This window comes from Telmatherina bonti (genome assembly GCF_933228915.1).
Source record: "Telmatherina bonti genome assembly, chromosome: 4".
NCBI lineage: Eukaryota > Metazoa > Chordata > Actinopteri > Atheriniformes > Telmatherinidae > Telmatherina > Telmatherina bonti.
In genome coordinates this window covers 15,994,675-16,020,963 of record NC_136622.1, presented here as the reverse complement: position 1 = coordinate 16,020,963, position 26,289 = coordinate 15,994,675, and the positions used below count along the sequence as shown (strand labels likewise).

Genomic DNA, 26,289 nt, shown 5'->3' with positions numbered 1-26,289 from the left:
ATCATACATTTTTAATTATTTAATCAATTTAATCTCCTCGCCAGTCCATTAAAATTCACAAGCAACAGAGGCCTGACTACATACTGCTTTTTAATTTTGTGTTTTAGTGATGCATGCTATTAATCTGGTCTTTAATTTGCCTCATTGAGAATTTATCAGAATTAAGCTGTATTAAAAAAAAAAAAAATGAGTGGCAGACTGTCATTTCCAAATTGTAAAGAGTGAAACACCAAATGATATCCTTTTTAATTACCACAAGGTGGGATTGACAAGTAATTTATTAAATGGTAATGATACACGCTGTCAGGCCTATTCAATCATTCTATAAAGCAGCCTTTATTAATAGCTGTATAAAGGACAAAAGGAAGTAGCTTAGTTGAATGATTGATAGTTGCAAAATCCTGGCTGGAGCATTTGGGATTTGATTTTGTTGAAGGAGAGAGACAATTCTCCCACACAGACAACTGTACAGGCGGGCGGGGGAATCCCATGGAAATGACCGATTAGTAAAAACACAGAAAAGGTTTGATGATTCACTGATTTCGTCTGCTAAACTCAAAATAGGGGAAAATAAAGATGGAGGCAATACAAAGCATATTAAAAGGAGAGATTTGACTAGTACTTGTCAAAGTAGAATCGTTGCTGTGTACGAGCAGCTTGTCAAAGATTGAGCCTGGTTAATATTGAATAATCTTCATAATCCTTGATGTCGTTATGATTTAAAGCCCCCAGCTTCTCCAGGGGCTGATACTGTGGACTCATCCGTGGCTTATTAACAGTGATTAATGTATATTGTCTCTCTGAAACAGACAAGCGAAAGCAAACACAACAGATGGCAAATTAGTATCAAGTGAAGAAAGTGACATTTCTGTATATTTGGTCCTTTTGAACAACTTTATAATGCACCACAGAGGTTAATACCATTCATAAACAGTTAGTTCCTTATTGGGTTTATTCTATTCTATTCTATTCTATTCTATTCTATTCTATTCTATTCTACTTTACAGTCATTTAGCAGACTTTTATCCAAAGCGACTTTTGTGACATATAACATACATATTTAAATTCCCTCTTGCCCTGCAGATTCCTGCCTGGTGTTAGAAAGGGCTTTTATTCAGATTTTCTTTTACTCAGTATTTTCGCCCTGCCTACAGTGGTACCTAAAGACGGTGCTTACACTCTCTCACTTTGTTCTGCTTCCTTTGGATGGGGGACATATAGTAGTATACAGTATCATAGCTTAACATTTATTGATCAAGATTTGAGAGAACATCTCATTTTGTTCTAGATAGTTCTGAACATTTTTGCTCCAAAGTCTTGATATAGCCATCATCTTTTGGTCAAATCAGTTCAATATTTATTTGTCGAAATCAAAACAGAAGGATTGCTGTGAAATTGGCCATTTTATTCATTCTAATGGCTTATAATCCTTTCTTTTTATTGACACTGCATATTGATTAACTTTTCTTAGGCTCAGCCAAATCAAGCAGTTATTAGATTGTTTTCCAACCTGTTTGTATTTCCACTCCTTTTTGCTCAGTTTTTATCTTAACAAAAATTTGCCACTTTGTTCACCATTTAGTTTTGTTTGTTTGTTGTCTTTGCAGGCCTTTGAAGACTGTAAAAACAGTGGAAACGTTTGCCTGCATTTGATGAAAGTAGATTCAACCAGTCAGATAACCTAGTGAGCATAACGAGCCTGGAGAGGTGTTGTACTCTGTTCCAAATTAATATGCAAAACAGTTAAGTAGGAGGTAATGAACTGAAAATGTACACCTGTTGTATATTTTGCATTTTGTAGGAGAGAAAATATTTTTATAGATTTAGTTCTATGTTAACAAAGGAGCCGTTTTTATGTCACCTTCAGAGCTCTCTTATCCATTGAACCTATAAGTCCATGGATAGTTTGTCATTTTGAGAATACCAGAATTGTTGCCCAAAGTTTCTGTCTGGAGGTGTACTACCATTTATCTGGATAAAATTTCCCTTTAAGGAGGCTCCAGAGGTTCTCAGTAAGGATGATGTCAGGGGATGGTGTGGTCGTCATGAGTTTTCTCCTTGTGTCAATCAGAAAATTTGAGATTCCTGTGAGGAAAATTAAGTTGTTGTAGCAGCAGCATAGCATCCATAGCAACCAAGGATTCAGTGGGATCTTTTGCTTCATGGCCTGGTTCTTAGTTTTAAACAGTGACAAGGTATGGTCCGTCAGAATCTCATCTACCACCTTGCTGGTGCCACAGCCCTGTTGGACAATCCACCATTGATACAGGACATCCATTTGGACCATCCACAGCAGCACATCATTTATCAATGAATAAAACTGAAAAGGAGCATCTATATAAATTCTTGCCTGCCAGAGACTTTGATTTGTCTTTGGATGAACTCATTTTCTCTCTGAATCACAAAAATTTTCTGTCCATACAGTTGTATCACTTTAGTTTTGATGAAATATCCAAAAGGCATTGGGCTACGTTACCCTCTTCATTTGCAGAAAGATCATTTTTCCCAAATGGAGAAAAATGTAGAACAACCTCCTAAACCCTATAAAGTCTAATGTGATATATTTTTTTATACTTAAAGTTTCTGAGACACTTTGCATCACTTTGTAAAAACTTTTCTCCAGGTCCTGTTGAACATAGTCGAATACTTGTCTTCTACCCCCTAATAAATATCAGGAAGCAGATGATCACACTAAAAATGTTGACTTTTTAGTCAGTGGTGAATGATAAACAAAAAAGTATATCAAGTCTAATGTTACATTTCGTTAATTTGTTGGTCAAATAAAAACCTCATATTCAAATTAATTTAGACTTTTCTTACTATGTTTTTGTGAATAAAACTTAAATGGTCAAGTAGTTTCCCTTGAATTAAGTGAACCTGGGGAAATAATTTTATAACTTGCCTGAGATTTTGATCAGCAATGTAAACTTTAAGGACAGACAATGCAAACAAAATCTCCTACAGAATAACACAACCCCAAATGTTTATTTACTTCAATCGTACATGCAGAATAATTTGGAGCAAAGTAAGTGTCTCATTAAATCACAGTTCTCTGTGGTCTTATCACCTTCAGAGGCCAAATATTATTTAAGATCATGATTTGTTTTGTGTTTTTCAATAAAGATATGTCAAATAAAGAAGTTTTAATGTAACACATTTGTGTTTGTTTACCTGAAAGTAACTTTAAATGACAATGTTTCCATTAAAAGTCCAAAGTGACGTTTTAAATGACATTTGAAGTTTAAGTCTACATATATTTTATAGATAATTTATAAATATATCTACATATATTTTGTACAGAGCTTCATGAAAAGGTTCTGTTTGCTTACAAAAAATTAAGAAAGTTGGTAGTACTGACTTGGAGTCAGTAATAGTAATATATACACATGGTAAAAAGGCTCAAATGTGACAGGATAGAAAATCTACATAAAATAGTTTTGCTGACGTAGTTGCGGCTACATCCTTTCTTTCTAACTCAGATTTTCTCTGCACCCTACACACAGGCACTTTCTCACAAACATGCACAAACAGAGAGCATGTATCTGCCTCAGCACAGTAGAGGAGGCCGATTAGACCCTTCTCCAGACCTGACAGTGCTCCTCATCTGCAGCAGCCTGATAAGCCCTGGAGAGGCTGACTGTTGGAGCAGCAGACTGTAGAAAGCATTTTTCCCTAAAGCTGTCTCAACTGGGACAGAAAAATCAGTGAAATTTACCTAACAATTAGTTTAGCTACAGGTGACTTAAAGGGTGCACATACAATATGTCTCACTCTTTAAAAGCCTGTTGCTACATTAATGCCTGGCTGTATCAGCTCTGCCTTTAGCCATGAGGCGAAGCAGAATCTGCTTATTCTTAAAGGTCAGTGGCCTGGAACGGGAAAGCAGAAGAAATCGAATATTGCAGACTACTTTGAAACCCCTCTGGGCAGTCGCTCCCCATTTGTTCTGGAGGCCAGTAAATCAGAGGTTTGTTGTGACCTTAACCTCAAGAACTGCCAACAGTGCAAAGAGTGCAGACAGGTGGTGTAGTGCAGAGTAGGGTTATTGTCATGCAACGTAAATGGTGGGGCAGGGATGTCAATAAATCTGAATCCAGCCTCCTGGCACATTGTTCGCTAATAGCTTCTTTTTTTTCTCTGTGCACACAATGCAAAGGTGTGAAAAATGTGCAGCTTTTTTACTAAAACTGTACCCTGAAGAATGTCAGAGGGATTTAGCAGCTACATGCAGATGACGTGACCAAGGGGGAAGACGTCTACGTTGTTCTAGATAAACACTGATGTGTTATCTAATTAGCCTCATGATGACTCTCGCGATAGCCGATTAATCAGGGTCAACATTGGGTTCTTCAGTCTGTAATTCAAAGTTTTCATCTTATCATGTCCTTGATGGGATGTTGTGTAATTCTATCCATCATCAAAGCATTTCTTGACTGAAAGATAACAGACTGAAAGGTCCATAATGATGAATACAATCTCGGGCTTTGATATTGATTAGATATGCTTAATCAGCCTGAAAAATAATATGTTCACGGCAATATTTAGGAAATATAACTCAAATACATTTAGGCGAGTGTTGAGGCCAGGGAAGGGTGATGGATGATGTGGAGAATGCATTGGGATGGCAGACACCTCTCCCATTAATCTGCAGAACTCTGCTGTCTCTGTTCGTTTGCATGGCAACACCAGCTCCCCATTACTCATTTAGCTGCTGCCCATTATCTGTTTGTTGATAAAGGAGTTTGCTTGGAAAAGATTTGGAGGGTGCTTTGGGCTTTTTCTGAAACTTCTACAAGCTAATTGAAGTGGCCGTTCTAGACAGCAAAGGCTCTTAATTGCTGCGCTGACTATATTTCATATGAAAGCATTCTTGAAAAGATGATGCACATCCTCTCAGAAAACTCTAAAATGTCTTATGTTTAAATTAAGTGCCTCTTTTGGGAGTGTGGTGATTCAAAGCCAGGAAACTAGAAGCAATAATGGTAACATTGTAGAACAAGAGACATTAACAGATATTAACATTTCATTTTATTTCCTTTGACTGTGTTGTCATTTATTTATAACTGATTCTAAGTGGTAGCCTTAGATCTAAAATTACACAAAACAAAACTTATGACCTGTGGTATTTGAAAGTGAAGATGATGCAGAATAGCAAGTCGGCCCCTGGCAAGTATGTGTCACTTTGCAATAATGGGAATTTTGCGTGTATTTTTTTTTTTTTTTTTTTTGGAGTAAACAAGCCTCCTATGCTGTAGGGGCTCTAAAAAAATTAATGAAATGAGAATGAATGAAAAATACATCATCAGTCCCCCAAAGGGAAATTATATTGTTGTATTATTTTTTTGTTTTGTGCATTTTTTTAAATAATCCTTTTCAGTCAAAGTTGCGTTCTGGAGGGTGATGGCAGGAATGTTCGGAGTTGTTCTGTAGTTTTTTACAAGCCTCTCACTAAAAAACTATTTTTCTTCTTTTTCGTGAAGAGAAAGTGAAGAATTGATTATTTCCAGCTTCTTGTACAGCATTCTTCTCTCTTCAGTGAGCTTCAACATCAGTTTGTTGTTTGTTTGCTGAGTTTCATTGAAGGTCTAGCTGATGCTGCTGCCCCAGAAGTTGGCTCCAAAGTAGATTGTAGTTTCCACAACAGACTTTCAGAAAATTCCAGCTGATTGAATGCGTTTTGGTGCAGACATTAAGGAATCTGAGGTTCCTTAAGAAGCAAAATCTCAGTTTTGTTTTGTAAATGGGTTATTGGTTTTGTTTACTGTGTTCTCTCGCGGAACTCCAAAGTATTTGTAGAAGTCATTTGCCTCCACTTCTTCTTCCAAGATGGAAATAGTTTTTTGCTTTTTCTATTTCTTATTAAAATCCACAATCATCTCTAATTTCTTAATTTGATGAGCCAGCAACAGTCTGTGAAGAACTTTCATCATGTGTAATGTAGTCATTTATAGAAGATGGATACTAATTTTAGGAGCCAAAACAAGAGGGAAAACTTGGTGTTAGTGAAATATGGTATGGTTTTGGTTTCTTGTTTCATGTACTAGCATACCTTGAAATGCAGGGGGCCTCCCTCCGGAGCCAGGCTTGGGGGTGGGGCACAAGCGCGAGTGTCCGGTGGCATGGGAGGTGGATGGGGTCAGGTGCAATGTGAGCTGGGTGGCAACAAGAGGCGGGGACCCTGTCGGTCCATTCTTCACCTGCAGAAACTGGCCCTAGGGACGTGGAACTTCACCTTTCTGGGGGTAAAGGAGCCTAAGCTGGTGCGTGAGGTTGAGTGGTTCCAGCTAGACATAGTTGGACTCATGGCATGGGCTCTAGAACCCGTGCCCTCAAGAAGGGCTGGATGTGGAGTTGTTCTCAGTGAGAAGTGCCGAGCAGGTGTGCGTATTCTCATTGGCCCATTACTTGGTGCCTGTACGTTGGGGTTTACCACAGTGGACGAAAGGGTAGCTTCCCTCTGCCTCCTTCAGGTGGGGGGACAGGTCCTGACTGTTGTTTGACCTCTTCAATCCTACCAACACATCTTCTGATGAAAAAGCACAGCTGGGGGACTCAGGGGTGGACTTTCCTATCTGCCAGGATGAGGTCACTGAGGTGGTTAAAAAGCTGCTTGGTGGCAAGGCCCCAGAGGTGGATGAGATCTGCTCAGAGTTTCTTAAGGCTCTGGATTCTGTGAGGCGGCTCTGGCTGACATGCCTCTGCAGCATTGCGTGGACATCGGGGACAGTGCTTCTGGACTGACAAACCGGGTGGTCGTCTCCCTTTTCAAGAAGGGGGACCAGAGGATGTGATCCAACTACAGCTGGATCACATTCCTCAACCTCCCCAGTAAGGTCTATTCAGGGGTCTTTGAGAGGAGGGTCTGTCAAATAGTCAGTTGAGGTGGCTCAGGTGTCTGGTCAGGGTGCCTCCCAGACACAGGGTGAGGTGTTCCAGAAGAAGACCAGGGTGAAGACCGGGGGAAGAATGCCTTGGTATCCCCCTACAGAACTGGCAAATGTGGCTGGGGCAAGGTTAGTCTGGGCTTCCCTGTTTAGGCAGTTGCCTCAGCAACCTGACCCCGGGTAAGTAGCAGAGGATGGAAGGATGGATGGATGGATAGAAAAAATTAAAAGGAGACAGAGAATGCTGAATAAAAAATATAACCTGACAACGTGGCCACATAAATCATCCTGAATTAAGCATCTGTTGTGGCAAGACTAATATGAGGAAAGATCTCTTTTAAATAATGCATTAACAGCTTGCTACAAAAATACAAGTAGCTGGTTGCAGCTGAGGCTTGCAGTATCTCTTGACACCCACTTGGCCAAGCCATAAAGAGGCCAAGCCTGCCCATCAATCAGCACGTCTCATCATGTTGCTAGCTTCTCGTTTCCAGACCTCTTTTGCAATTTCAGGCCACTAATTACCACTTTAGGCTTGTCTCCCTGTATTGATCCTTCTTTGAGTGTTCAGGGTTTGACTTAAAATGTGCTCAGTTTGGCCCCTTCATCATTCGTCATTTCACATGTAACCCAAAACTGGATTCTGGCCTTAAGATCCTATCTCCTCAAACCGTTTACTCCTGATATTTTAAAAGATCAGAGATCCATAACTTTTCATTAGAGCCAATACAGGAACATAAATTAAAGAGTATACCTTGTAAAAAACAAGAAAGTGGACATTGTGTCTTTGTTTATTTGTCAGTAATAATCTTGTAACTCCTCACATTTTCCTGATGTGAATAAAGTTGTGAAACAGATTTATGTGTTTAACAAAGGAACCAACTATTTGTTCAACTGACATCCAGTAAACCATTTAATTCTTGTTATAGTGGTCATTGTGTCATTAGCTGTGGGTCAAGACAGAAAGAACGAGATCTCGTATACAGGCGGCTGAAATGAGTTTCCTACGCAGGGTGGCCGGGCTCTCCCTTAGAGATGGAGTGAGGGGCTCGGTCATCCGGGAGGAGCTCAGAGTAGAGCCGCTGCCCCTTTGCATCGAGAGGAACCAGTTGAGGTGGCTCAGGTATCTGGTCAGGATGCCTCCTGGATGCCTCCTGGGTGTAGTGTTTCGGGCACGTCCCTGCAGGAGGAGACCCCGAGGAAGACCCAGGACACACTGGAGGGATTATATCTCTCAGCTGTCCTGGGAACGCCCCCGCACAGTTGGGCATTGTGGCTGGGGAGAGGGAAGCCTGGGCTTCCCTGCTTAGGCTGCTGCCCCCATGACCCGACCCCAGATAACCGGTGGAGAATGGATTGATGGAGGGTCATTGTGTATTTTCTACAGGGTTGCAAACATCTGTCATTCATGATTAATGGCTCATATTGCCAGGCTCCGGAGCAGGGGTCGGCAATCTTTGGCACTTGTGTCACAGGTGGCACCCCGTGGCATAATCACTGGCATGCTGACGCCTCTCAGTGTTATGAAGATTTCTTCAGGTATGGCCGGATTGCCTGGATTTGAGTGACAGAACACGCCCACATTCCCCTCAGTGCTCTAGCCGTAGCCCCGTGCGCCCTTCCCAGAAACCCACGCTCTTTACAGATTTCAACAATGGCAACGCCGGCTTCTAGAAAAGCCAAAATTCGGGTATTCCAGCCTACATGGACACAAGAGTTTGGATTTGTATATGTAAAAGACCGTGCTGTATGCACTTTTTGTTGTGAGAATGTTGTGTGCCGAACGTCAAGTGTAAAGCGGCATTTTGAGACAAAGCACGAGAAGAATTTCAAAGATCAAGCAGATAAAGCAGAGTCAATTAAACGTGCTGTGTCCAGGTACGAGAAACAAGCTAGCTCCCTCAAAGTTTTTACCACTGTTACAAATCACGGAATAGAAGCAAGCTATCGCATTGCCCATTGCATTGCAAAACATGGGAAGCCATTTACGGATGGCGAATTTATAAAGGAGGCTTTTCTCAGTTGCTCCGATGCTTAGTTTGAAAACGTGCCAAATAAAGAAACAATCAAGTCACGAATAAAGGACATGCCGGCGTCAGCTAGAACTGTTCAGCGACGTATCGATGAAATGGCTGAGAATGTTAATTCAGCAAACAGCTGCATTAAAAGATGCTGAAGTATTTAGCATTGCCCTTGATGAAAGTGTGGACGTGAATGACATCCCGCGTTTGGCAGTCATGGCAAGGTACTGTGACTCTACTGTCCGAGAGGAACTTTGCTGCCTGAAACCATTGTCTGACACAACAAAAGGTGAAGACATAGCCAAAGGCATTAATTGAACATTTCGAGGAACGGGGAATTAATATCGGGAAAGTATTTTCAGTGACCACAGATGGTCCACCCGCCATGGTTGGGAGACAAAAGGGAGCTGTCAAACTGATTGAAGAAAAAGTCGGCCACCCCATCATGAAACTCCACTGCATAATACATCAAGAAAATCTGTGTGCAAAAATATCAAATTCGGATCTCAATGAAGTTGTGGCCACGGTTGCAAAGATTATTAACTTCATAGTGAAGCGATCCGCGCTGACACACAGACAGTTTAAGTCCCTGCTGGAGGAGCTGGACAGCGCATACACAGATCTCCCTCTCCACTCAGCTGTGAGATGGTTGAGCTGCGGGAAAGTTCTGGAGCGATTTGTCAGCTGCTTTGATGCTATTAAGGCCTTTCTGGCTGAAAAGGGCCAAACGTATCCAGAACTGGAAAACGAGAAGTGGATTGTGAAACTGATGTTTCTCGCAGACATTACAGGACACCTAAACGGGCTCAATCTCAAACTGCAGGGTGCAGGACAAACTGTTTTGGACATGTTCGAGACATGGGCGGCTTTTGTCGGTAAACTGAGAGTATTTTCAGATGAGATTTCTACCTCCACTTTCTGCTACTTCCGACACCTGAAAGAGTTGTCCTCACACTACAACATCAGGACCACTGACAATGCTACATACATGCATGAGCTGGAGGCCGAGTTCACAACGCGATTTGTGGATTTTAAAAAGTACGGACCAATGTTCTCTTTCTTGATCAAGCCCGACAATTTTGATGTACATGAATTGGATGCTGCTTTGATTGACTGGATTGATACAAAAGACACGGAAATGCAGCTGATTGAGTTGAAGAGTGCAACTCTTTGGGTTTGCAGAGCTCAGACGACAGTTAGAAGCCACACCAGTGCAAGATCACGGAGCCCACATTCTCACCTGCTGGGCATCTGTACCTGAGGAATTCAGCTGTCTCCGGGCCATTGCACTGGCACTGCTGTCAGTCTTTGGATCTACATATCTCTGTGAGCAGGTGTTTTCACACATGAAACATGTGCTGAGCCCCACCCGCAGTCGGTTAACAACGGAGCATTCTGAGGCCTGTTTGCAACTCAAAGTAACTAGCTACAACCCCCAGATCACAGAGCTCAGCCAAGAAATGCAGGGCCAGGAATCACACTGACTGTCTGGTAGGCACCTGTTAATTTGCTTTTGCCTCAGCCTACACTTGGTTTAGTTTAAAATGTTTGTTCATTTCTTTGTAATGTTTGTGACTATTTTGTTGTGTAATGATTCAGATAGTAGCCTACTGTTATGGCTGCTTTGTTTTGATATGGATAAAGTTGCACTTTGGTCTTGGTTTGGCCTCTCTTTGCAGTACAATATGTTTATGGAGGCATTTTTTTTTGAGTTACATAAAAAATATCTCTCACAATATGATTGAACGTGCTCTATATAGATGGAATAAAATGCCAGATATGTTGGAAATGTTGTATGTCGTAATTTCACTTTGTGTTATGGTTGATTGAGAAGAAAATTTCAGACTGGCACTCAGTGCCATAAAGGTTGCTGAACCCTGCTCTGGAGAATCCTGAAGTTTTTTCCTTTCTTTTTATTGACATTTGCTCACATCTTCACATCTTTTCACAGCTCAGTAATTTATTTTTCGGATCTGCAAAATAATGACGGTTTTCTTGCATCCTGCAAACATTTTCACCATTTCTCATTTTCATTTTCAGAAAGCTCTTTCTACTTGCTTCCCTTTCATAACATCTGAAACCTACTTAATTGCACAAAACAACCTCCAGATGTAACTTTTCTTTTAATTAATATAAGCCATTGACTAAATGACATAAATATTGAAACTGTTGCTTTTAAGGTTCTTGCATGTAAATGGTGAAGGTCAGAGTGTTCTATTCAAAGCTAATAAACCGGTATTTTAGAGTTAACTAATTTGATTGTTCATATGCTGGATCTCATGTTGAGCAAATACTCTATCTTTCCTCCAACAGGTTGCTCAGTGGATCCTTGTTGGAAGAGAACAGTGCACAAGATGCCATTTTATTCCCACATCATCACACCTTGTGAAGTCACCAGTGGCTTCAGAGGAGGAAGCCTGTCTCCCAGAAACATTCTCCAACTCAACAGTCAGTACTTCCTCTCACACACCACTGAATTCTGTATGGATTTATGCTGCAATATACCATGTAACCTCTATTTTATTAACCCCGCAATTACTCCACTCACTGCCTGTGTGTGTAGGTAATCTGAGCCACAGAGGAATTAGTGCATTTCATATATGTGTTGACCATATTCTGCCTTGATTAGCTCAACTAGATACATTTCAGATTCTTTCTGTTGGCTGCACCTCCAAACCACTCAATTTTCAAGCTAATTGAGCTTGCAGAGGCATCTCTAGTGGCTAGCCACAGTCCTGTTTGTGTTTGTGTATGTGCAAGCGCAGTCCAAGAGCTAAGGCACACGTACACATCAAGGAAATCAATTTTTTCCTCAATTAGACAAGCCGTCACCAGTCAGCTGGCATAATTTTGCCAAATGTGTCCTCAAACTTTGGCTATAACAGAGACACACACAACCATGCACAATAACATATGTTTTACATGGAGCAGAAAGGAAGCAGATAAATTAAAATTAAAAAATAAATTGAAAATATTAACATGGAATAGAACAACAAACCAGGCCTTAGATGCAGTTTCCCAAACATTCAAGCGTTAAAAACCATGTAATGCATTGAAAACAGTTATTTATTGGGAAGCACAGTGCAGCCAACACTGCACATAAAACATATTTACAAATAAACTCAGGGATATGTTCACCCCACTGGTACTCTACATACTGTTGCAACCAGTTATTCACAGCTCTTGTTACTGTGCAAACATGTTCCGTTCCCTCTTTGCTCTGTTACCTTTCGCAGCCCACTCCCCCCCCCCCTCTCGTCTCTGTGACACTCTGAACTCTTTCCTCTCTCCACTCCACCAAACCGTGCCATTTAAACAAACAATGTGCCTAATTGCTTTTACTGGAGTCCAGTCAGACATGCCAGATAGAGCAGCCGCTGAGGCTTCTCTACGTGTGTTCATGCATTAGTGCTGTATGAGTGTACACGCTGCGTGTTACACTCCTGCCCCACTTCTGCCTGCCTGTGGCTGTGACGGATGTAGTGTGGCCAGACACTATCAGGTTAGCTCGCTGGCAGTCGACCTGGTGCCTCTTTGATAATGAGACTTGGGGAAAATGTCCAGGGTTAAAGAATGATACCAAACAGGAAGGGAAACAGATATCACAGAGTTTTTATGTGAGCACAAAATTCAGAAATGTAACCCAGTGGGCAATAATCACAGCATTTATGACCTACAATTTAATCAGGATAAATTACCTAAAAATAATGGAACCAGTGTTCTTTCGATTTGTTTTAAATGTGTTGATTCTTTTAAACAATATTAATAAAAAAAATAAATAAATAAATAAAAACAAAAAAGCTGGATGCTTCGCTAACAGGTTGATTCTCTGAAGTAACCACAGTGTTTCGCCTGCCATTATATTGATGGGGAATGCCCCAGGCTCCCAGACAGACCCACTTCTACCTGCACAAGGTCAAGTTGATTTATTTTGATCTAGTTTTCTGCGCCAATTCGCAACAGAAGTCATTTAAAGTCACTTTTCCTTTAGAACAGGTTCATATTTTGTACTTTTAAAAGAAACAAAAAACCAACAACAACAAAAACTAAACAATCTGATGTTATTTATCAGACTTACATGACATAATGTCATAGCTGGTCTGTGTGGCAAGCTGTCAGAGTTCTGCTCTGATCTGCACAAACACAGACATGTGTTTGTGACCACAGGTGAGCACACTTCCACCAGGACAGAGTGTGTGTGTCAGAAAACATGTCAACTATATGATAATCAGATAAAATGTCACAATTTTTTAAACTCTTCCAGGAAGGTGAGGGTACAGGCACTTGCAGTCCAGTAAGGAGCATCTAGATTAGTTCTCCTTCTCCAGGGTTACGCAGAGAATATTCTGCCCATTTTTGGAAATCACTCACTTAAACACGCAGGATTTACCATAGTTGTATATTAGCTCCAATGCGGGTAAAGGTCCCTTTATGCTTGACACAAAAGGACAGACACGTTTCCTGCGTTGTTTATATGCAGAATTTACCGAAAACTGACTGTTTTTACCGAAAACTGACTGCAGAATCTAGTGGTGCCGTGGGAAGAAGGCTGCATAGTTTGGTGTGTTAGCTTCAGGCTGCTGCAGCAAAGCAACAGTAATATACAGTAATAACAGAAAATATTTGTCATTGTGCAATCAAACCTGTCCAGAATGCAAAGTTTTAAGATAGGAAGGTTATATAGCTTGTGTCTTTAACAGCATAACTGTCAATAACAACAACTTAGTGCTGTTCCTACTAATAATGCTAGATTGAAAAAAAATTTAATCAAGACAATAACAGATGCTAGTGGGTGCAGCCATCTTTAAATTTGGCACCGTGTTTTCCTCTGCAACATGAGCTCTCCGTGTGGAAAGATTACTTGACTTGATCATTTTGGGCAAAAACTACCTTGGAAAACAATCTTCCACAACAGCTGGAGTGCACAATTAGTCTGCAGCGAGGTTTGAAAATGTGACATAATTTTACAGCTAAGGGTCACATGATTGTCGCTAATTTTAAGAGTGATGAGATTTACATCGTATGTATTAAGCTACACATATGGAACTAACATCAAAGAGTCAAAACAGAGTAATTATTATGTAGGGCATTGTGTCTATTTAAAAAAAAAAGAAAAAAAAAAAGAAAAGGGTGTATACTCCTAGCAGTCCTATTAAGTATTTGTGTTGGTTCTTACAAACATTCAGATGGGTGAATTAGTTGAAAATTTAAAAAAGCCAGAAGAAGGGAAAAAAAAATATCACAATTTACTTTTATACCTCTCTAAAAAATACAGAAATTAGGATGAGATCCTTGGCACTACCTGTCCATTCTGTCCCTCTAACTGCAGTAAATATGCAGACTGTAAATTTGCCACAACTTTTTGTCTTAAAATGCTGCTACATATAGAAAAACTGTGGTACCTAATGAAACTTCTTTCCAAATTTTAAACACCAGCTTTCCTACAGACGTATTTCTGACACGGTGTTTCTGATGTGAAAATGTTTGGCAGTTTTGAAAAACATGGCAAATTTAATTTTCCAGGGAAAATTCTGTATCACTTAGAATTGAGATAGTTTTGAGAAAAATATGGAGGCTTTCAAGCACAGAAAGTGTTCAGTCTGCAGGCTCTGGGCAATTACAGTGTGAAAGAAAACTTTTTTTTTTGACAGTTTTACTTAAAAGTTTCCCCCTTTTAATAATAATAATAATAATAATAATAATAATAATAATAACAGTATGATAATAATAATAATAATAATAATAATAATAATAATAATAATATTATTAATAATAATAATAATAATAATAATGATGATGATGATGATGATGATAATAATAAAATACATTGGATGTAACTGCCCTTTACATCACAATATGTCAAAGGGCTACAGGACTGAATGGATACAGTGGTGTGTGAGGAGGAAAAGCTCATATTTAATCGCGGAGACAGGAATCCAGTGGAGTGAGCAAAAGATCGGGATAATTGTGGCCATGTCCAGTGGATATTAAAATTATTTTTTCCAAATAAAGCTGGTCATTTAGCTCATTTTAAGAGCAATACTTGATTCTGTTTGATCATCTTGGGTGACTAAATAAAATAATTACCTTTGATAACAATTTGCAGTTTAAACAAAAGTAGTAAATAAATGAAAATGAAATTGAATTAAAAATATTACTGTAGATAACATTAAGTAAAGATTCTGTGTGTGTGTATTCACAAAAGAATATAATCCGTCCAGTTAGGGTGGTTCACACGTGATTCAGGCTTGAATGTCTCATGACCTTATTCACTTTGAACGGTTGTGTGTTGCAAAATTAAATTTGGGTTTTCGTATTTAGCTTTACTTGCTTAGAGCTGATTGGAGTGGAAAGTTGTCTAAAGTTCAACTTGCATTACTATCTGCATGACAGATCTGGTGTCAGAGAATTTATTTTGAAACCCACATGTCAGACATGACCTGCACCAAGCTTTAACAAAATGCATCGCTGTGAATCATACACTAGTGGTGTTTCAGACCAAAAAGAACAGTCTGTGCAACCGGTGCATCATCTTTTCATGTCTGCTTCAAAAACTGCTCAGTGGAAATTAATGTCATTGGATGGAGCTTCAGTGCGTGAGTATGTGTGGAGCTGATCTGTTGGCAAGGACTAAAGTTACTGCAACACAGAGAAGAAAGAAGACATCAGCTAAGATGGTGTTTGCAACAATTTAACCAAAACAATATGTGATGTCAACACAGCCTATCAAGTAAACCAGTCACAGTTTTTACAAACCAGGATATTGTTATGTTTCTGGGGAAAACACATTTAAGACAATGGAGGAGCCACAATGTAGGCACAACGTTGGAAAACCAGCTATGCCATAGGCTCTGCACCAAACATGGAGGCTTAAAGCTTGAGTTCATACAACGAAACATTCACACTACCAGCTGACATTTAAGATCTATTACATACTGTAAGACCCTACAAAAACCGATGCTTAAAAACCTATGTTGTTTGCTTTTATTGTGTGAAAACATTGAACAAGTTTATTTTTGAATCATCTGACAAATATCTGAAAACACAACAGGTGAGTGGTGAAAAAGTCTGGAAAAAAGCATTATCAGAAAGCAAACCAGCCAGAGGCCTCATTTATAAATCTGTGCGTAGCAACGATGACTACAGGTGGCATACGTACGTAAAACAGGAAATGCGGCACAAAAAAAAAATGTCCCAATTTATAAAGCTGTGTGCACACACCCTGATCATAGCCTAATGATGGGCGACCAATAATTGTAATTATTCATTTAGACCTGTATTAGCAGGCCTGTGGCAGCTGCTGTACGACTTATTAATTGTGTGAAATGGCTTTTATAACACGTGGAACTGCTTTGGTTGATGTTTTAAGTGGTGGAGTAAGAATATCAAATATGCATTTCCCTATTTTTTGGCAAATGCTGTTAATGTACAACATTCTGTATAAAAGTTTATATTTGATTTTGATCAAATGACTCAAAGTTTAAACCATTTCTTTGGTTTTATTTTCTGCCTTTGGTGTCTCCGTTTCCCATTTCTCCAGATTTTGATCGATGTCAGAGTCAGAGTTGGTGTAAAGGTAAAGAGATTTTAGCGCCAGGTCATGTTTTTATAAATCCCAAAAGTTGACTATAATTAGCGTACGCAGAATTTTGTGCGTGCGACAGCTTCAGAAATGAGGCCCCAGAACTCCAGTTTCTCACATTTATCTATGACACCACCAACAATGGAATGAAGAGACAAATAGACACAGTTCATGTTGCATCTTTACATCCACTGCAGTCAGAAAAACCCAAGCAAAAGCTTCGCAGTTGGGAGCACAAGTTGTACAGAACAAAGCAGAACTGGGTTAATGCACCAGAGAGGTTTCCAGTGAACTGTAAAAAACTGATGAGTACACTGGGAATTAGAAGAGGTCTAATGTCTGGTGCATAGCAAACAGAGTTGGTAATGTTCCTGAAGAGCTACATAAAAGGTCTCCTATCTGTTTCCTCTCCCATCTCCCCATGGCTCTTACCTTCCATTTACTGATGTATCACATACTTTTTTTTTCTTTTTTAATACCGCAGTCCTAGCTGATCATTTCTGCTTTAGATTTATGGCCACTTTCAGAGAGTCCGGGTTTATTCTTCCTATCGCTGCGACAAATACTTCATCACATGGCTGCAAACTGAGTGGGTGGGAGGGTAAAGCTGTTTTTTAGATAACACGGTGCAGCTTCAAGTCTGTTAATGTCGCAGTGCTTTTTGGACTGCAGGTTGGGGTCAATACTCTCTGCAAGGGTCTTTTTCTTTTGGAAAACCATTGGTAATTAGAAATCTAGCAACTAATGCTGAGCGGACACTGTGCGATTTTAGAAATCTGACTGTCGGGGAAAGGCTCCCCCCCCCTGCAAGTTGTTGCAGTTGTGTACGCTGTCTTGTGCGCTGAAACGAAATAAAAAAAGAAAACCTCGTGTTCTCTCCATAGCTCTACTAATCTCTCTTCTAGCAGCTGTGTCCACCGCACACATCTGAAGTTGGGGTTTCCCACCATTGTTTAAAACTCCACCAGTGTCTTCTGCGCAGGTGTGAATGTAGAATCGTGATGTAACACCACTCACACTGTACGAGCGACGGGGAAAATTTCTGACATGCCAGAAGTTTGATCGGGAGGTCGCAGCATCATCGTTAGTTAGAACGTAGCAGCAATTAATCCTTCCTCGTGAGTGTTCTCACACTGTACGGCTTACGACCTCCCGACCGGACATCCCGACGCTACGATGTTTCCACGATGACGCAGCGTGGTCTGCGACGGCAAAATCGTGGTGAAATCCCCTCAAAATCGCACAGTGTCCGCCTGACATAACAATGATGCTGCAACCTCCCAATCAAACCTCTGGCAATAATCATGGCTGACAGCAGTCGTACAGTATGAGTACACATGTCGTACAGTCAAATAGAGTACGAGGGACAAACCCGTAGAAAAACTCTTCATCGCAGGCCGTTTCTGCTTCACAGCTGGAAACAGTGCACAAGCACGCAGACTGGACACAGATGGAGATCGGATGCTGTTGTTCAGGCCTGACGCCATCACACCCAAAGAGCGCAACCTACATGACACTGACAGTGAGCGCCGGAAGCTGGACTGCATGACTGCCGTGCATCAACGGGAGGCAAGGGAAGGTGATAAAGCCACAAAAGTTACGGTGAGCTCAAACTTAGATATTCAAATTTGAAATAAATATCTTTTGACTGATCCTCCTCAAATAAAGCCTGGCGGTATTTCATTTCTTTAGGTGATATCTCCCTGCAAATCTTCTGTGTTCTTCTGCACAAAATGCTATTGATTGCTCTTCTCTCTTAAAGCCACATCTTCCACCTTTGGGTGCACACGTTAAATACGACTTTGTCAGTAGTGCTTGTGTGTCTGAAACATTTCACACCTCAGATTTCCTCTGGGAAGATCTCTGTTTTAGGTGTTTCACGGCTCTGTAGCAGCCAGCATTATGTGGAATAGAAACCACTCGCACAGAAAGTAGACAGCAAAAGTTTAAAAGAAATCAATTTTGGTTACACTTTTCTGGACTGATAACCACGACTTCATTCGGACCAGGCTTGTGCTCAGCATTTCTGTTTGGAGCTAGACCTGTGTAAAATTTCAGTATAATATATTCTTATTCACTTTGCAATGTTGTCCTGATTTTCAAATTACATTTGAGGTTTTCAATTTGTTTGCAGGGCAGGTGTACCTACTGGTCAAGATCCCTGACAGCACCTAGTTTGTTATAGATTTAATAATATTAAAATGCTTCAAATCCAGCAAATGGAGCGACTCTATGCTTACGGTGAAATTTTACGGCGAAATAGTCATTATATTTCTGGTCTTTTCCCTCTGCTTTAGAACTAGGTCGCACAAACTAAATGGAGAAGTGTGAAATTTTATATAATGAATCATTTCACAAACATGGTGCAGAATTGATTCAAAACATGTATCTGTAGAATTTTGCTAAAAAATGTAATTGTCTTAAAGGTTTTGAAAAGGTCATTTTCTGATCTCAGTACTTGACTAAGATGGAAACAGTGTGGCGATCAGCCCACCTGCTTACAAAACATTCATCTAGATTGCAGTGTTTCTTCTACAGTGAGCAATCAGAGGAGAGGCAGTCAAGTGTTAATGTATGCCATCAAGTAGTCACTGAAAGGTCAGGAAGAAAATTATGATTTTCTGCAAACTGGGTTTTGTTGTCTCAGTTTTGGCTGTTGTTTTTATCAGATGTGATGACATTTTACTCAGCAAAACCATTAACTGAACACAGAGCTGAAAGTGAGAGCTAAAACTTTGGTTATGATCTCCTGTGGCACAACATACCTTCACATAGAAACCTCAGCAAATGCAGCTCTAATCAAGTTAATAGACAGATTCTTTGGACTCTGTGATGTTAAAGTGTGACATTTATCTGTTGTGTTTGTGTGTCAGGTTCACACGACAGAAGCCCACTTAGCCAGAGAATTTCATCAAGAATCCAGTGATGATCGCAGAAAGGCAGAGGGAATCGCCAACATGTTGAGCCAAGCTATCACGACCCAGCACTGCCTCTATGCCAGCCTGGGATCTGCTAAATATGTGGAATTTGTCCTTAAAAATCCCTTTAATGTACCTCAGACTGTCACCATTTACATCGATGATCCAGAGCTCAGGTAAGGCTGAACAGAAAGCTAATATCCACACAAAAAAAAAAAAAAAATACATATATACATATTTTTATATATATATATATATATGTATATGTATATATATGTATGTATATATATATATATATATATATATATATATATATATATATATATATATATATATATATATATATATATATATATACATATATATATATATATATATGTATATATATATATATATATATATATATATATGTATATATATGTGTATATATATGTATATATATATATATATATATATATATATATATATGTATATATATGTATATATATGTATGTATATATATGTATATATATGTATATGTATATATATATATATATATATATATATATATATATATATATATATGTATGTATATATATATATATATATATATATATATATATATATGTATATGTATATATATATATATATATATGTATATGTATATATATGTATGTATATATATATATATATATATATATATGTATATATATATATATATATGTATATATATATATATGTATATATATATGTATATATGTATATATATATATATATATATATATATATATATATGTATATATATATATATATATATGTATATATATGTATATAGGCTTCACAGCCTCTTCACATCACACCTATAAAATTACTATGTTACAAATGACTTCTGGAAAAGTGTCCCATTCAGTAGGAGAATGTTTCTGCAACCACCACCAGTAACTCAGTTTTAGTTGGATCTTTGTCTGGCTGGCAGTGTGTCTTGATATGCTGCTCCAAAACCTGTGATGCCCAACTTACCCATTCTGTACTTAGTAAAGTACCTAGTAAAGTATTACCATTACATCATAGAGGTTGGCTTTTGAATTCAGCATGGAGGATATGACATCTTTTAACATTTTCATTTATTTTTTCACGTTTATCCTGTCACTATTTTTTTTAAATTATTATTATTATTATTATTTTCATTAAAACCATAAAATGTCTCAGTTTTAATGCCTTTCTCACTTAACAAATTCAAGCTCCTGGCATCAAATATATCACATTATTAAACATAAAATCTCAGTTTCAACATGTTCCCTGTGCATATTTTCTAATTAAATAAGCTCTAAGGGGGGAATTATTAAAAAATAAAACATTATGTTTTGATTAAGATTTTACATGGCATCAGAACTTTCGGGAAAACGCTTGCTCATTGTGCGTTTCATCTTTAAAACTGGATGGTAGTTGCAAATTTATTAGTGCATCCCCAGTGTAACACACTTAGTGTGAGCATGTGTTTTTTCTGCTATGTATGTTTTCTGTTGTCAAAGCAAAACAAGAAATGCTGCACTGTAAAATATGTTCACACATTCAGAATGTGTTTTCAATAGCGTTGGTAAAAGCTCTGGAGCCTATTTTCACTCTCTTTTAGAAAAAAAAATGTTGCACCCTCACACTTGACACAATCCAACACATCCATTGAAGAACTTGGCTTTTTCAAACTACAGTTTATCATTCACCTTTTCCCTTAAAATACTCGCCGCCAGTTAAAGTATTAAGTGTTTATTATAGCGCCTTGTGCTAGCATTATCATCAGGGCATTGAGATTATAATTATGATGATGTGTCTAATACAGGAGATGGCTTATTCTTTAAAAAAAAAAAAAGAGGGGATACAACAAAACTTGGTGGCCACAAATGCACAATATAGGGATCCTGAATGTGAAGTGGTTTCAACACAACTCAGCAGATACGAGTTAATCGTTCGTTTTATCGTGTAGCTTTTCTTACTGCCACTGAATGTTCTCTTTTAATTAGAGCTGTAATCAGCTTCAAACTTGGCAGTGCAGCTGTAATTGGCTTCTGTTATCTCTAAACAATAAACTTCTTCCGATTGAAATTTATAATCAAAACTCTGGTTTAATGACCAACGACTGACTCAAATTCCAATCTCCAATGTTAGCTTTGGAGGTTAACGATCACAAGCCCAACTCAATTTGTGCTCAAGTCCCTGAATGCTTTTTCTGTAAAAAATTAGTCTAAAACATCATTAGAAATCTCAAAATTTCATGCAGGTTTGTTGTTGTTAAAATCTCTCCAAGAGCAATTTTTTTTATGAACACAGTTTGTTGTAAATATGTTCAGTGAAAGGCTTCTGTCTTTAACTTACTGTAACAGGTTTAATCTGTATAGCAGCATCAGAGGATATCAGTGCTTTTTTGTTCTAAAGATGTTTCATTCCTAGCCTCTAGAAAATATTATTTATGTAAAATGAAAGTCATTTGAGAACTGACACTTTTGGCTTTTTAAGTAAAACTTAGACCAGGGATGTCCAACTCTGGTCCTCAAGGAGTCCTGCAGGTTTTCCTCGTATCCCTGTTCCAACAAACCTGACTCAAACTAATCAGTCATTTTGCATCCCTGTTGGGTCGTGGGTCGGAACAGGGATCCATCAAAAACCTGCAGGACAGCGACCTTTGAGGACCGACTTTGAACACCCCTTACTTAGACTAAGAAGAAAAGAAATTTTTGGTGTGCTAGATTACAAGAAAGAGAAGTACCACCCAAAAAATACTATTCAACAGTATTAGATGTCCAGCCACATGACCAAACCAGTGTAACATTTAACTCAGGTTGTAGGACTCTGATTCACATTTTGCTTTATAGTTATATGATAAAAGTAGGTGTGTGGCATTGGGGGTGTTTGCATGTTTTAAGATCTGTGACTTCATTTCTGATTTAATATCTCAGATTTGTATCGGGGGCATATTCTATTTTCAGGCACAGCATTATTTTGGACATGTCTTTGGTTTTTACTTTGTTCACACACTGCAGGTGCTTATTTTACGTAAATATAAGTAGGATAGATCACATGTCTGTTAGTGTATTTTATGTGTCCATTGACATAAATGAAACTGTGTCACAATAACAGACAGAGCTGTTTTTGAAGTACAGTTAATTTTATACACTAATCTGTTTTACTCCACTTATCCAGAAGGGTAACCAGTCTCATTCTTAGTCACTACCTGCACATTGTGAGTGAAGGTGAGCTGTGGGTAGTAGACCACACACACTGCCCCAAGCTGCCCATCAATCTCTTGCTCTGTTCTACACTTACTCTGAGATACTTAAACTCCCTCACTTGAGGCAGCGAACCCAAAGAAGGCAACCCACCCTTCTTTGACTGAGGAGCATAACCTCTGTCTCAGAGATGCTAATTTTATCCCGCTGCGTCACACTTGGCTGCAAACTGCTGCTGTAGGTCTGTGCTCAATGAAGCCAACAAGACCACATCATCTGCAAAAGGCAATCTGAAACAGGCCAAACCAGAAATCCTCCATCATATGTCTGCGCCTAGAAAATCCTCCTGCAACAAACACCAGGGCGATCTATGGTGTCTCACTGTTTGTCCTCAAAGCTCATTTATATATTATGTAACAACAGAATATTTTTACCTTGACCTTTCAAATTACTGAACATCAATCTGATTCTCTGAACGGGTGTGTCACATTTAAGCTTTATTCTTCATAAAACTGATCCACCTGTAAGAGTAAGAGAAAGTGCATTTCTGTGATGAAGGTGGAAGTGTAGACTTGGGAACTTTGCACTGTAGTAGAACTTTTTATATGACATAATATAAGGAGCAGTGTCAGCTTTTGCTTACCTTATCCATTGTGGAGTCCTGATTTCAGACCAGCACAAAAACATCTGACATCCACAAAATACCTAAGCAGTCCAACGTTGCCAATTTAATAAATATATGTATGCATACTTCCTTTTTTTTTTTTTTTTTTTTTTTTACAGCTGTTGCCAAAATATAACATGCAAATCTCTTAATTGACTTTACTTGGACTTTGATCTTTTTCTGGAGTGTTTCCACTTGACATTATGTTTTTGCATCTCATTCTGTTAATCACACAAACGCCACAGACTTACAAAGAGGATTCTAGCTGCTTCCACAGCAAAAATATGTGTCCTTGACACAGATGCAAGCATAATGCTGGAGAGATGCTTAATATCCCTTTAATCCACACATAGCAGCCATTATGGCTGATATTTCCTGGATCACCCTTTCTTGGTATCCATGCCGTGCCTGTTTCTTTCTGTTAGCATCATTGTTAATCCCCCTCTCTGAGTCTTTTGTTTTGGATTCTGCTCATGCCTGAGCTTTGGATTAACATATATCACATTGATCAACAAAGGCTGCAGTGCACCGTGGATGAATCATTATGGCATTAGCCCGGCCGCCGGGCCTATTCTAATTGAGAGTCATCAATCCCTGTATCTGTCCTCTCGCTGGCTTAGCACCCTCTTCAATTATTTATTTCTTGATAAGGCAGTGTGACACTTTACACCAAACTGTCTGTCACCTCTACCAACTGCCTAAAATGTGTAAATGAGGAAGGAAGCCTTCGTATTTGATGTGCTTCTGCTGCAGCAGTCAGTATGAGTTCACTAAGCATCACACTGCCAAGAAGACTTTTATTATTTTATGACACTATGATATTTTATTATAGATCAGCAGCCCTGCTACATAACCTGTTATAATATGTCAGACTCCACTTGCTACAAGAAATAGAAAGACGCATGAAGAGAGGAAAATCTGAATGTTTTTTTTTTATTTATTTATTTATTTTTTTTAAAGGTGGGAATATTTTCCTGTGATGTTTAATTGACCATTTCATGTGTTCATTAAACTTTTTACCAGAAAAAATTTGAAATTATGCAAAAATTTACTTGCAATGTTGCAACATTGGGTCTGACTCGGGGATTGAAGCCATTCTGGGAAATCAATTCGTTCACCTGCCTGCATAGTTTCCTTTGACTGACTGCATTCTCATGTTTTGTTTACATTGATAAAAACGTGAGGAAGTTGCTGCGTAAGCTGTCATTAGAGTAAACCTTTATAAAAAAAACAAAAAAAACAAGAGGCAGCTCCAGTAAGAGGCACACTTGTATTTGTTTTGCTGCAGAGCAAAAGATGTGCTGCGTTGCTCTAAAACAGAAGTAAATAGAATCAGATCCCAAGAAGCAATATACAAATATGAATGTACAAGAATTCAATAAGAGTTTTTATACATGCAGGTTGGTGGAAAAGCTAAGGCAGCACAGAGTTTTAAGGGTTTTAAATAAACTTGAAAAAACATCAAACAAAGTCCACATCTTGTTCAGGACATATTCTGGGGGCAGCGGTGAACTAGTTTCCATCATTTTCTTTTCTCTAAGGCTCACAAAAGAAACTGTTCTTAAGGCGCTGTTTCTACCTCAGCAGCTTGACAGACCGAACGGAGGGGGCTCAGGGCTGTATCAGTGTGTGCTTAGACACGGTAATCACAGAGTTTATGACAACGGCACCATCGGTTAGAGTGCTGGATTGTGTTATGACATCCCATCCTCACATACTGACACACAAATTCATGCATACGACAGTTTGCCTCTGAGACCACCCACACTGCATGTGCAAAGGCATGTCATTGGAGTGTCAGCTAAGAAATCCAACTTCCACAGTGTCCTGTTCCAACAAGTGGATATTCAATTCTACATGATCAATAACAGTTATTATTACCAAATAAAAGAAAATTACTTATACTTACTGTTAATTAGAAATACCTGTAATCTCTTATCGGTCCTGCCCATCCTATTTCTATACCTGCTTAATCAAGTGTGCGCTGTTGTGGCGCTCTCATCAATATTTCATTCAGTATTTGGTGAGGATGTCTTCAGAACATGAAGAGAACTTTGCATTACCTCTTTGTTCTAAAGAAAAAGACAAAAGCAGAAAATATCAGAGTGCAGCACTTCAAAAGGAAACCCTGACAGGTTGGAATATCATCTGTGCAAATAAATAAAATCCCTACGAGTCAGAACTACAGGTAACATATATTTACAACAATATCTTCTAAGGGGGAACACAATGAGCCGCAGCACAGTCGGTACCTGTCTATCTAGAATTAAATGAACTTCAGCTTGGTCAGTGAACTGAGGTTACTCTGTTGTTGCTTTCTCGTCAATATTTCATCCAATATTTGATGAAGACATGTCTTGAGAACACAAAAAAGAGCCTTGGGTCAACTCTTTGTTGTACAGAAACAAACAAGAAAGAAGTCTGACCCTAACCCAGAATTTCAGCATCAGACTTTGAAGACAGCAAACTCGCTGAAAGACCAAGCTTGCTGTGGCTTTGAAGTCTGCAAGGGTTTCAAGCCTAAAGGCTCCTCTTGACGTAGAGAACATGTTTGATACCTATTGCCATCTATTTTGTATGGATGCCTTTTACATTTGGCCTGACAGAGCCCGGAGTTTGTCATGTGTTTAGACTCAATGAAACACAGTGACAGGACACTAGAGATCTTCTGTACGAAGCCAGTCGTCATTCGGCTCTCAGTTGTCCTAACTCTGTATTCTTCCCTCTTTCTTTCTTGCTGCCATTTTAGTCATGTAAGTTTTGCTCTTTTTGTTTTTTTTTTACTTAAATTTCCATCTGGTTGTCCTTTACACCTCCTGCCATGTTGTTTTCTTTCTTTAAAACTGAATCAGCTGTTAGTTTTAGAAGGAAACTTGCAGGTGAAACAAACACACAATGAGGCTCTTTGTTATACGAGCCAAAGGCAATGTGTTTTATTCCAGCTGCCTCAGTGGGAATTCACAAGAAAACTTTGTGAAATTGACTGGAGAATCTTTTCCTAATGCGAGCAAGGTGAGGCT

At 38.9% G+C, this 26,289-nt stretch overlaps 1 protein-coding gene across 1 annotated transcript in view; it reads left to right on the top strand.

The window, feature by feature from the left end:
* nphp4 (nephronophthisis 4) overlaps positions 1-26,289 on the top strand; it is a gene marked incomplete at both ends in the record, with an annotated part of 186,617 nt that overhangs the window by 134,494 nt on the left and 25,834 nt on the right. The window contains 3 exons of the mRNA XM_079239613.1: positions 11,219-11,353; positions 17,902-18,089; positions 19,361-19,581. Of these exons, the coding sequence (XP_079095739.1) occupies positions 11,219-11,353; positions 17,902-18,089; positions 19,361-19,581 (544 nt within the window). The remainder of the gene's footprint in view (positions 1-11,218; positions 11,354-17,901; positions 18,090-19,360; positions 19,582-26,289) is intronic.